The 13638-nt window shown below is 35.2% G+C and overlaps 1 protein-coding gene across 16 annotated transcripts in view; it reads left to right on the top strand.

Moving 5' to 3' along the window:
* Syp (synaptotagmin binding cytoplasmic RNA interacting protein) overlaps window positions 1-12810 on the top strand; it is a 52503-nt gene extending 39693 nt beyond the window's left edge. For 6 of the 16 annotated variants that reach the window (XM_069844509.1, XM_069844503.1, XM_069844500.1 and 3 more), the window contains 4 exons: window positions 1869-2017; window positions 3709-3774; window positions 4226-4388; window positions 10762-12810. In XM_069844509.1, the coding sequence (XP_069700610.1) occupies window positions 1869-2017; window positions 3709-3774; window positions 4226-4388; window positions 10762-10958 (575 nt within the window). In that variant the 3' untranslated portion in view covers window positions 10959-12810. The remainder of the gene's footprint in view (window positions 1-1868; window positions 2018-3708; window positions 3775-4225; window positions 4389-10761) is intronic. The other 10 variants (XM_069844507.1, XM_069844506.1, XM_069844505.1 and 7 more) reach the window with 10 other exon arrangements.
* The last annotated feature ends 828 nt before the right edge of the window (window positions 12811-13638 follow it).

The following is a 13638-nucleotide window of genomic DNA, read 5'->3' as shown; positions in this document are numbered from 1 at the left end:
GAGACGAAATATGTAGTTACTATTTTGTTGTCCCTTGAATTTTTTTTTTTTTTTTTTTTTTTTTTGACAGGCATATTGTGCCAACACAATCCCTTACAATTTCGTCATTGATTGCAATAAATTTCCAATTTGTCAAGCGGAATGGTAAGGAGATGTTATCTTACATTTGGGTAATTTTGTCAGTAAACTACTTTTGTATTAACCATAATGAGTCATAGACTTTTTTTACTGTGTCATCAGGAGAATGTTTCCTTTCAGAATAAAATATTCTATCCCAAAGGAGACTCCAGATATGCAAGAATAAGCCAATACATCAGTTTGTACCATTAATTAATTGATCAAGGTTTTTGTGCATGTTTTTAATATTAGATTGATTCCGTCTTCTATAATGTGATTTTATCAATTTAGACAGTTTGCCACATCAAATGGCATGGAATTTAAGTTTCTTGGTGTGATTGTCTTCTCGACAGTGCCTTGTCTTAATGGTAGCATGGACATTGTGATAAGTCTGTAGGTGTTACAAGCAAGACTACGCTCATTCTTTGATTTTATCAGTTTTGTAAATTTGATAGATATTGTCTTAATTGGACTTCTTAGCAAGTTATTTTTGTTCAACTCTTCTAACTTCTCGTCAGGAAATAGCCAATCCTGCTGCACATTTGACATTTCAGTTTTTTTGTCACTATGTGGAAGCTATTCGTTATTAGGTTACTTTTATTTTGTGTAGAATTACCATTCTGTGTTTACTTTTCTGATACATGGTCATGTTTGAAATCGGATCCTTTGTGGTGGTGAAACATTTTACACGTCAGATAATATGCATTAACTTTAAGAATTTTTCATGAGCATGTATCAGGAAACTTTGAGTACTTAGACATGTTGATAGTTGTCACATACGGGCCTGTTTTTGTTTCTAGCAACAGTGAAGCAGTTTTCTTCACTGTAGGTGAATTGTGAGAATATATATTTTACATTTGCATGTTCATCTGTGGTTATTTCCCACCAACTGCTTGAGGATTAAAATTATTAGGTTGCAATTGATTGCTGATGCTATGGTCAAAATTTACAACATGATGAACGAAGTCTCTAGCAGTTGCAAGAATTAACCATAAATTTGCATTCCACTCTGCAGGGTGTTTAAACATGTCCCTTAATATTCACTGCACGTTGCATTCAGTTCTTTACTATTAATGCTGCAGGACAAACTCTTTCAGTAAAGTTCTTAAGTTCTTTATTTTGCATGGTGTATTGGAAATAAGAAATCCTTGTAGGAGATTATTTTGTAGATTATGAAGAAGTTATTGCTGCTTTCAGTTTACGTATATTTTTTGAAATGTATTAATGAGATCTTGTTTCACATGACGCTGCAGTGAAACTTCCATTGTAACTGTAGAAATGTTTGTCTGTTTTTTGGACAGTGGAGTAGGGTTGTTTTCTAGTTGTGTAAAAGTGTAGTCACTTTAAATTGGAAGTTTCATTGCATTATTACCATGTCTGGAAAGGTAAGTAGTTATGAAAGTATTGTCGTTACTGTCAACTTCTTTTGTTCTGTGTTTGAGATGGTGTAGAGTGTACTGTGGTGGTAGAACACACTTCGTTGACTGTGTTATGGTATAGTTCTTTTATAGTTATGTTTTAAACTTAGTAATTGATGGAAATCTTTTTAGTCGTGACATTGGTGTACATTGAGAAAAAGCAAAATTTTATACACGTAGCTAGTGTTTTATTTCTGGCCTTAAAATTTTAATTTACTTTTCTCTTTTCCCGGCATGCCTTTTTGTTTTCCATTCAGACGATTTCCGAAAGAGATAGTTTTTGATTGGATTTCGTGGCTGCTAAAATTGGGTGTTTGTTGTGTGTTTTTATAGATTATGATTACGACTATTACGGGTATGGGGATTATCGAGGTGGCTACAGTGATCCATATTACGATGACTATTATCGTTACGAGGATTACTATTTCGATTATCCGCCGCCTCCACCACCTGCCAGAGGGAGGGGCAGGCAGCCTCAGCCGGTGGGTCGATCGACTTTATTAAACGTTCCAAGTCGTCTTTTTTTTTCGTTCACTCGTACGTTTGCTTGTTTGATTGTGGCACGGCGTTCAGAAGTCCACCTTGCTCATGAACTAGCAGTCCCCATCCAAATGAAGCTGAGTGGTGTCTATTAAATGAGTCATGGCCATGCAAAGAATCTATGGCAGTGCTTGGTTTTCTGGAATGAGAGGATCAGGCATCTGTGCATGTCGCATAGCTAATGCAGTGTAACACTTAAGATTTCATAATTCGCCTAGATTAATGTTATTTTAGAAATTAAATTTTGTTTTCTTCCATACAACTTCAGGATCTTATACCTTTGCATGGTCACTGAGACATGGCCAATTCAAATCTCTTCTTACTAACATGTTGCATTGGTTAACAGAATAGCCCTTGTCCAGAGCGCATTGCCACTTTCAAATAGCTTATCATATCTGAGCCATTGATACAGGCCTCTCAAAATTTGCTTTACAGATAATTAGCCGGGAAAAGGTAATTTGTAACTTCAAAGACATCTTCGAAATTACTAGGAGATATACTAGTGTCATGTGTGTGTGCCTGTATTGGCTCAGATATGATAATGTGTCTGTCTTTTTTTTTTTTGCTGTCTAGTTGCAGGGTTATCCAAAAAATACTGGGGGAGGGATCCGAGACATCAGCTGAGCACAACAGTCTTGTATCACAACAGCGACTAACTTTTCCTCACTGTTTGGAAATACTTTGTTTTTCTACACTGCGTTTAGATGTCCTTCCATCTACAAACAACAAATGGAAAACTTGTAAAGTGTTCGGAGTTGTGATAAATTGTGGGGGCAAGAAAGTTGAACACTTGCCGTGAAACGACGTAACTTGTATTTTTGTTCTTGGGAAGGATTTTTTTTTTTTTTTAATATTTCTTGTATGGTGACAGTTTTAGTTAGATCAGAAATTATTGCATTACTCATTCTGAAATTGTGGAACTTAATTTTTTGGGTTTATTTGGTGTTAGAACTTCTTTATTCACTCTTAGTTCGTTATGAGGAAAGGTTAGGTCAGTGAAAGTGAATCTTGATCAGTGAAACTTCATGTCTCAATAGCATTTGAAGGCTACTCTCCTACAAGACATTTCTCTCGCTTCAGGCTTTAGTTTCTGTGCTTTTCTGCTTTTTGTGGCCGCTTTTTAGAAGCTTATTGCTTTTAGCTGGGCGCAAGTAGATGCTTTGGCTTCCTCACCCAACAATCCCAACCATTTGCAAATTGCTCGTTTTGGATAACCCTGCTCTGTGCTCTTAAATAAGTTACATTGTAAGAGTTGTTATTAGCCAAATGCCAGCAACACGTACCATGATACATGTGCCATGATCTCATTAAGGTTGAGGTTTGGAAGTATGGGTTTAATTTTTGAAAGCATACATTAGTAGTATAAAGTATTACAATTTTTACATTGACTTGGTTATGTTTTGGTATGTGTTGGTAGTATTTGATGGGCAAGGAAATATTCATTGGTTTTTTTTTATTTACAATTTTTGAACATTGATGTAGTTTTGTTTTCAGTTTGTTAGCAGTTGTCAATCAACTGCTGTTGTCAAGCTATTATAAGTAGCTGTTACTTCCATATAGTATTTATATTGATGAAGATGTTAGGAGAAAACATGTTTTTATTCACAACATGTGTTAACTCTTGGGCACTTAGGATCCAGAAGAAGTTGGGTACATGGAAGCAAGCTCCCCAAACTTCAGCATGAGCGGTGGGATTCAGGTTTGTGCTTGTAATTCCCGCCTACTCGCTGCTTTCCACTTCTAAGATTGCAGATTCTAGACATTCAATTTGTGTCTTGTGGACTTGTTTCAGGAGTGATGGCTTACATGTTTCAAGGCTGATAGTTTTGAAATGTGAGATTTCATGTCAGACAAGAACATGAGATACAGATGATGGTGGGTTCTGGAAAATTGCGTTCTTGAACTGGAGAGTAATACTTTATATATTCAGTAATATCCATTTCAGTATGGAATCGAAATTATTATAGGCTGTACTTTTGGGAGTCTGGAATGGATTGAAACAATAATAAGATTTACCTGCATTTTTGAAATAGCAGGAATACATATTACAACTGTTATTATCTGTCAGCCCAATTGTGAGGAGCTGGCATTTATGTTTTTAATGGGTGGGGTATGTTTTTCTAATGGTTTGCGATATATTGTTTGGTCAGGCTGGTCGTGGGCGTGGAGTGGTGGCGCGTGGCCGGGCCGGTGGGCCCCCAGCCCGTGGGGGAGCCAGGGGGGCACGCACCGCAGCCTCCGCGGCCCGTGGGGGGGGTCGAGCACCCGCGCGTGGGGGGGCCCGCGCCAAGGGAAGTTTACCAGGTGAGGATGGTCTGTATCTTCACCTCCTTTCACTCACCTCTTAGCATGTAGCCAAAGCGATACAACCTTGCGACCAGGTTGGTGATATGCACTGTTTTGAATTTGGTTGATTGAGGTGGTGTGAGGTTTTTTCTGTACAGGAAGTTCATGAATTTCATATTAACTGCATTTGATGAAAAGTGCATGTTGCCCAAACTGATCATAGCAGAGGCAACAGAAAGGGTTTCATTTTGAATTTGCAGGTAAAGTGGGGTCAAACACTTGCCAATTATGGAGCTACAAAAAAATGTGGGAAGACGCAGGGGAATAAATGTAACAAGTATTATCTGATATTTTCTAAATCATGACCCTTAGAGCATGAGTGGAGATTGATTTCGTATTAAGGGTAATGAACATTTTCAGGGAATTTTGATAGTCCTGGTTAGTTCAGAAGGTTGGTTGGTTGAATTTTATTGATACAGCATTAGTTCTAAATAATTGAATCTTAAACATGCGTAGGGTTTGTTGTGTGGTAGTGTGAAGTGCAATTAACAGACGAGCTGAAAGCAGAGTAAAGATATATTACTAGAGGGCTGTGTTTATATTACTAGAGGGCGGATTAGCATAGGCTCTTGTGTTTTTAGTTCTCAAGCTCCTGAATAAAGCAGCAATTATGAATTCTCATATCAATCTCTACTAATGTTTTAACTGTCAATTTTGTCCTAATACTGTCTTTCATTGCTGTCATCTTTCTACAGTAAACTGAGAAAATGCTTGAATTTAGTGTGGTTTTGTGAAACCTAAATTTTCCCACGTGTTTTACTGGCCCTTACATTGGTAAGTAATTTGCGCTGTGGACTTAACCACTGATCAGTTTGGTATTTAAGCCTTCACTTGTTGAAATTGGATACTCTGTTGAGGTTGTGTCGCTTACCAAGGTTGTACAGATTGTGAAGGGGCCTTTTATAGGCATTATGCATGAGAAGCACCATATAATAGTTGGATGTCCCCTCACACTGTACATTTTCCTGTTTTGCTTTCGATGGTTTGACATTTTCTAGTGTTTTTCTTTTGTGCACGAGAAAATTGTAATATTGGATTGAAATTAATTTGTACAGTCAAAATTGTCTGATTATAATACGTCATTTTTTCTCTTTTATAACATTTTTGGTACACATTTTCAGGTAAGAATAGAAATGAAATACTGAAATTTTAAGTGGTAATTTCTGTATGAGAAATTAGATTGAATAAAAAAATTTAATGTTAGCTAAATTAACTTTGGTGTGAGCTTGGAAACAACTAGTATAGTGTGCTAATTAATTTTAGAAATGTTGAGTTACATGATTGGACATTACTCCCGCTTGCCTCTGCTGTGCCAGACATTACTATTTTAAGGGAAGACTCCACTGAAAATCATGAAAATTTTTCCAAATTTTTTTTTAGCTATTTCACTTATTGAGAATTTATATTTTCATACCCCAAATAGATTCAGCTCAATTCTGATTACAAATACTCGTATGTTTACACTTTTTAAATTAAGGCTGGAAGGGGGTGTGGAATTTAAAGAGCTGTCAAAATTGTTTTTGATCGAAGAATTCTTTTTTAAAATTTCTGCATAACGAATAGAAAGAAGTAGTGGTCACACTCTGTTAATTCAAAAGGCCGATACCACGCGGCGCTAGTGCAGAGTTCGCTCAGTCTGTTCCGTGTGTAAGTACGAAAATACATTTAACGTAAGTTGCACTGTTTACCATTCGCTCCATATATGTACGTAACTGGCATTGTACTTAAACTATTTGAAAGAAAAACACATTCATATACATCACACTGTAAAACAAATAATAGTTTAATATGTAAAACTTAACTTAGGCCTACTTGTAGGCGTGCAATATGTATTCACCAACAGTTACTTGCTTCAAATATAACACGAGAAAAACATAATAATCTCGTCCTTCAATAAATAAATCGTGAGAGCTACTCGTCACTCGTGTACGAATAATTGCAGATTAGTTTATTGGCACTTAAAGTATTTAACGCACTTGATTACACAAAAAAAGCAAACGAAATGAACGAACACTCTACTGCTTCTTTTATGGATATTCGCTTCCAACTGAGCAATACCGATCGCAGCGCCACTAATTCTCTTGGTCACCGTCGACAATGCTGAACAGATAGGAGTGCGCACACTTCTTCTTTCTATTCGTTATGATTTCTGATTACAAATCTAGTAACTTTTTGTTGCTCCCTGAAGTTACTAGATGAATGTAGCAGAGGAGAATATTAATTTACATAAATATTCATTTTATTTTCAAATCTATTTTTCTGTGTTCGTTTTTGTTGATTCAACACCAACTTTCTTATGCCAAATATTAATCAATCTGGATGAAATTTTTACTGCAAGTATTTATGAGGTAGCTGCATGTTTCTATGCATTTATTTTGTGAGAAATGCTGCTAGTTTATTTTATTAATATTTTTCTTAATGCTGCTAGTTTATTTTATTAATATTTCTCACAAAATAAATGCATAGAAACATGCAGCTACCTCATAAATACTTGCAGTAAAAATTTCATCCAGATTGATTAATATTTGGCATAAGAAAGTTGGTGTTGAATCAACAAAAATGAACACACAAAAATAGATTTGAAAATAAAACGAATATTTATGTAAATTAATATTCTCCTCCGCTACATTCATCTAGTAACTTCAGGGAGCCAACAAAAAGTTACTAGATTTGTAATCAGAAATTTTAAAAAAGAATTCTTCGATGAAAAACAATTTTGACAGCTCTTTTTAAATTTCACGCCCCCTTCCAGCCTTAATTAAAAAAGTGTAAACATACGAGTATTTGTAATCAGAATTGAGCTGAACCCATTTGGGGTATGAAGATATAAATTCTGAATAAGTGAAATAGCTAAAAAAAATTTGGAAAAATTTTCATGATTTTCAGTGGAATCTTCCCTTAAGTGATGTTGCTGTTACTTTACAAACGTCGATTATTAATTTTATTGTTTAGTTTTTTTGAACTTCCAACATTTTTGGGTTATAATATAATGTTACACGAAGTTGTTGAAATCTAAATAGCATTGGTTTTTTAATGACTGATTTTACAGAAGTGTAGTATACTTTCAACAGTTCTGTTCAGGGGAAAATGTTCATTCATGTACTCTTAGTGTATGTAATCTAGGAATTGTATTTTTTTTAATTCGTTAAAATTATTTATAAGACAAGTTCCCACTTTCTTAACTTACTAATTATAGAACATGGTATTACAATGAAAGAAACTCTTAATTATTTTGTGGATATGTTTCCAGTATAAGAAAGGGAACTTGTTTTCATATATTTGTTGATAGAGCCTGGATGTTAAGGTGTACTTAAAATTGGTAGACAAGCACTATTGAAATTTGAAGAAGGCCTGCATTTTTAAGAGGCTGAATCTATTTTTATTACTAATGCATATACTACTCATGCAACACGTTATTAACTGGAACATATTTGAAGCAAGCTAGTATAATGAGACTTCTGTCTACCGTAACTGTAGTATCACCTTCAATTTTTTTCAGCAGATTTGTTTTACTTCCTGTAAGCTGGTATTTAAAGACATTCCACGTTTGTACTTTAAACTAAAAGCACTACCCTGGGAGGAGTGCGGTGTTTGGGTTCATTCCTTTAATATTTTCCACAGAAGCAGCAAAATTTAATTAATGCATAAACACAATATTCAGGAACTAGAAGTGAAATTTAACATGTTTTATTGCTCTTGTACGTGATTCTTGAACTGCATTGGCTGAGAGCGTCTCCTAGCCTTTTATGAAGCCTTAGGCCCGATTGTATAAACCATTTAATCTTAGATCAGAGGTTAAATTGATCCTTGTTTCAGCTGAACTTGGAATTTTGTGTTGTATAAAGTCTAATCTGAGATTAATTTGTCTCAAACTAAAGTCAACTTTGACTGAAGAAATTTCTCCGATTAAGTTAGATGATCCAAGTTCAGTTATTTCTTTTCTGTTTGAAATATACGAGTGACAGATTGTGCAAATAAAATATCCATTATTATTGATATTAATAGATATGTTAGGTACATTTATATATATTTCTTTCAATTTCTTGCCTTAATACACAAACATTCTTATATTTTATAAGGCTCTATCGTGTTCAGCAGTATCAAATAACATAATCTATAATTATATTATGTTTATAACAACCATTAATTATTAATGGATATGATAGGTATATTCATAAATGTTCAATTAACTGTATTACTAAACGAAAATTGTCGTTTTATAAAGCTTTATTATGTTTAGCAGTATCAAACACCATAACATGACAACTTGGAGAACAGTAAACCTTCTTCTTGTTGTCCGCCATTACATTGCAAAAAAAAAACCAGTCTCCAACAGAGTGTAATACGGAAAGTAGTTGTAAAGTCGCTAGATTTCTCATTATCAACAAAGAAAGATTAAATTTTTCACTATGGGGTGCTAAAAAGGTCACTAAATCCCTATTTAAGCAATATAAAAATTAAAAGAAATTGTTGTTGAAAAAGAGTTAAAATCGCTAGATTGGCAACACTGAACAAACCTGTATAACATGGTCCGCACATCACGTATTTCACCTGTTTATGCGGTGTTGCCAAATCCTTTTCACGTGAACTTAGATTGCATTTGAACCAAGGTAATTTGATCACTGAAAAGTTTTATACAATAGAAGAAGTGTCTGAACTCGGTTTACTTTTCGATCTTCGATCAAAGTTGATATTTAGTCAGGGAGTTTTATACAATTGGGCCTTAGTGTTTCAGGAAAAGGTTCAGATGTCTAGCTTTGGGTGGGTGGGATGAGACTTGTCAAAATTTTTCATTCTAAAAAATAACTTAACCTAAAGTACAGCGCATATGTCATTTAAATGTTGCTGTAGTTCCTTTAAAAATGACCGTGCGAGAAAAATGAACATATTCCCATGTGACCCAAGGTTGGGGTATGATTTTATGCCCAGTTTTGGTTTGGGGTCCCTTTTAGGTTATATCGCCCCTTATGTGGTATAAAATGTTAAGACTCTGGAATAGTCAAGATTAAACTTACACTTGAGAAGGATAAATTGGAAGCAATTAAAATGTTGTTTTCTAATGCCAGGTGTTTGACAATAAAGTCATTGCAATGAAAATGTTTGTTGTGAAATTAACTTAAAAATAGCTAATTTCATTCAATTCGTTTTTGAAAGACAAAATTGGCAGCAAGAGCTGAAATATGTAAGAAGCAAAATAGAAATTGGCCCTATCACTCCTAAATGTCTCGAAACGCAACTTTGGCATGTGAACCTTGTAATAAAAGGCAATTTACCAAACATCTGGGTTCTATTAATTGGTATACTGGCTATAAGACATTGGTCAGATAATGGTATAATACATTGAAAATTTAAGAATGTGCATATAGTAGTAGTGGTACATATTAGGAACTTTTGAAGGGATCAGAAAGCCTGTAAATTTGTATCGAGGGGTAATGTTGATTGTGAAAAAAAGAAATTAGAAGGTCTTTCACAAAATTAAAAGGAATTAGAGTATGGATACTGTGGAGAAAAAAAAAAGATTTGAAACTGCCATTTTAAACGGTCACTTCTATTTTGGTGACCATGCAATATAAAATTCAGTAAGTGTACGAAGATGAAGCCTAAAATTCTGTAGCAGTACACATAGTTAGAGTTCCTGGGGTTTTTACATAATATTGAGGAAGTTAAATGAACTCTTTACACGTCTTATTAAGACTTCCCTTGCTTCCAGGTACAAATAAAATAAATGTAATTTTTTTTATTAAAGTGACCTGGGTGGAGAAATGTTGACTTTTTGATTGTGATTAAATTGTTTCAATGGATCTCATACTCTGATATCACGTTTTAGACCAGTACTGCTATAAGCCAGTTCTATTTGTTTGAAACTGACCTTTGTGCATGACGGATAGCTTGTGTGTTGTTGCATAAATTTATTAGCACAGTTTTTGTGCGTACTAAGAATGAATGAATAAATGATTAAAAGCATGTTTGTCCCGTTTCTGATGTTGACTTCATTTGGTACTCGTTTAATATTTTACTTGTTGCAAAATTGTCTCAAGTAGATTGAAGTTACTCTGGAAACGACTTGAAATTGTTTGGGAGTACTTGCATTCGGCATAAAATACTTCTGGAATCAATGTTTTGTTTAAAAATTTCGAGTATTTAAAGCAAACTATTATGATTTCGGGAACTTTTCAGTTGCATGGTTAAAATTCATGCAAGACGATACAGTCCATCAGTTGTATAAATGGAAACATAGTTGTTACTTGGTTTTGATTTGTTTGTAATAGGATTAAGACGAGAGAGAGGTGGTGGTTATGGTTTGACTAATGGTTCACGTGTGTGTGTCCTGTGTTAACAGCAGGTAAACGCAAGTTTGACGGGGGTCACCAGAACCAGGGGGAATCTAAACGTCGCTACCAGAGCAGCTGGGGGAATCAGCCCCTCGCCCAACAGCCGCTGGGCAATGCGTATGGGCTGGCAGGCATGAATGGCGGCGGCTACAATTCGGGCGGGGACCAGCAGTGGTACCAGGACACGTACCAGTCCTGGAGCTAAATACCAGTGGGTGGCTTGCTAGGCTTGTTGGAACACTTGGGCCCGGGCCCATTGTGAGGAGCCGTGTGGACTTATGAAGCCTGATGCTGAGTTAGAAGTGGATGGGAGGGGTGCAAATGACCATTTATTCAATGAGCCCTCTCACTTTAAAAAGGCTGATGGTCATTAACCACGTAACGTGGTAAAAGTTGTACAGAGACAGTTTCGTTTGTTTTTATGTGGTGTCCGGGTTTTCGAACGGGCCCAGGAAAGCGAGATGGATTTATTCCTTCTGGCTGTCTTGGTCTTGTTTGGTGACATTGAATGGAAGAAAAGAAGATAGTGATGTGAAATTGATTGTTGCTCAGAAATGATTACAAAAACCCACTTGTACATTACAGCTAAACATGGTCTCCCTTACTTTTTAAGTTTTGATGAATTGATTTGTTCCCTTTCTTTGTTGATTGCTTGTGTCCTATTGACTGTTTTTGCACGAGCATTGTTGTCCTTAGAAGTCTTTCTAGCACAACCTTCAAAATTCCATAACCAAACTCCTTGCAATTTGGTTACAGAAAGAAACAAATCTGTTTTACAATCGTATTTGGTCCAAAGATTATCCAAGTGGTTCCATCGGTTATATGTATTTGCCTGCATTGACTATATATGTATATTTTTTTGTTGTAGGATCAATATATTCCTTGGTTATTATTTTTTTTTATCAGTTCCCCCATCAAACCCCCCTAGTTCTGGAGACATTACATCATAAGGGGGAAAATTCTAAATCACCAGCTGCAGTATCTAAATCCCACTGTAAGTGTGGGCCCCTTGTTTTATTTCACCCCAATGTTTTGACTTTTTTTTTTTTGAAGCAAGCAAGGCATGGTTACTGGACTCTTGGGATATGTGTTAAAATTTGGTTCAAGGTTTAGACTTGTGTTTCTCCAAACAGGTAGAAATCTGTCAATTTTTAGTTTGTGTTTTACGTTTTTTTAAATGTCTTAAAATTAATTGATGTAGAATGTAATTGTCAGTAAATTACAGTTCATCTGAAAGTGTGCAAAGTAGGCTGAAGTTTTTTCCGTACCAGTTATAAAGTCCTTTTTAAATAAATGCTATGTATGATAAAAAATACTGGATTATGAAGAGTGGGTTTTTTTTGGCTAGTGAGCAAATTAAGCTCTGGTATTTGTACGTGGAATGATGCATTAGTATAAACTCATGTTCTTGATGGTATAGCAATAATTTTATAATGAATTATAAGATCTATTAGTAATTCGTATTCGTTGTGATGGTTCGTGTCTAAAGAGTAGAAAGAGGATAAGATAATTTCGACTTGCTATACCTCAAGAACATTTATTGTGACCATGGGAAGGGTTTGTTCATGTTCATATGGAGTGGTCATGTCCTATGCCACTTGAATCAAGGGTATGTTACTCTTGGTCCAGGTGAATTTTTTTAAATATATATAAATATATATTGTATTCCTGCTGCTATGTGAACATTGTGATGTGGATGTTTTAGCAGTAAATTCAGAGGAGTGTGCTCACTTGCCATTTTTTTGCAACTGTGAGAGTAGCTCCATAACTTCAGCATTTTTTTACGTCTTAAAATCTCGTACCTTTACAAATTATGTTGTCCATTTTTTATTACACATGTGCTTTGCTTGGTTTTCAATTTTCTGCATTTTTTTCACATTTGAATAACTGCTATCAATTATTTAGTGTGCTGTAGGTTGAAAATAAGACGAATTTAAACACTGTTGACAGATTCTTTTTCCGGGCCAGAAGTTTTCGATTTAATATGTCCAGATTTTTGTGAATGACCCGATGTAATGACTTACATGTCACAATAAACAGTTGTATGTGAATCATTATTGGTTTTGTTTATTTTTATTGAAACTACAAGAAATTTTCAAATAACCTATTGCACAGTGGCGGTTCCTCGGGGGAGGGAAGGGAGGAACGTCCTCCTCACATTTTTCTTCTAATCAATATCCCGAATTTAAAAGAAAACCTACAAATTAAACCAAACCCTTTAACTCTATTAAATATGTAATATAATATAAATTTAACAGAAGAAATACTGAAATCAGAAGTAAACACTGAAATACTAAAACAATTGTCTTTAGAGACAATTAATATTAGATACCCTCCACAAAACTGGCTTCATTTCATTTATACACTGACGGATCCTTGATCTCCAGAGAACAAGGTGCTGGTGCAGGTGTTACGTGCTGTCTCTTCTCACTTTATAGATCTCTTGGGTATGGAACAACAAGTTTTGATGGAGAAATCATTGCAATAAGTGAAAGTCTCAGGAATCTTCTATGCCACATCAGTAAATTTAAAAATGCAGTTATATTGTCAGACTCCAAAGCAGTGGAATCCTAGGAAACGAGAATGCGGATGCATTAGCAAAGGAGGGCAGCACTGCTACTTACAGACCTGTTACTAAATCTACATATTACTCTGTGAAAAGATTTATTAAATCTACATACTTAGACTTCAACAAACAAAATTTGATAACACAATCCCATGGGAAAAAATGGAACTCTCTGCATCCTAATCCACAGTTTATTCCCGATTTACCACGAAAATCGTCTGTAGCTGCATTTAGATTAGCAACAGGCCATGATTGTTTGGCCAAACACCTGCATAGAATTGGAATATATCAGTCCCCTAACTGCCCATTGTGCAACTCA

The sequence above is a fragment of the Periplaneta americana genome, chromosome 13, assembly GCF_040183065.1.
Source record: "Periplaneta americana isolate PAMFEO1 chromosome 13, P.americana_PAMFEO1_priV1, whole genome shotgun sequence".
NCBI classification, from domain to species: domain Eukaryota; kingdom Metazoa; phylum Arthropoda; class Insecta; order Blattodea; family Blattidae; genus Periplaneta; species Periplaneta americana.
Note: the sequence above shows the minus strand (reverse complement) of the source record. Positions and strands in the feature narration are given on the sequence as shown.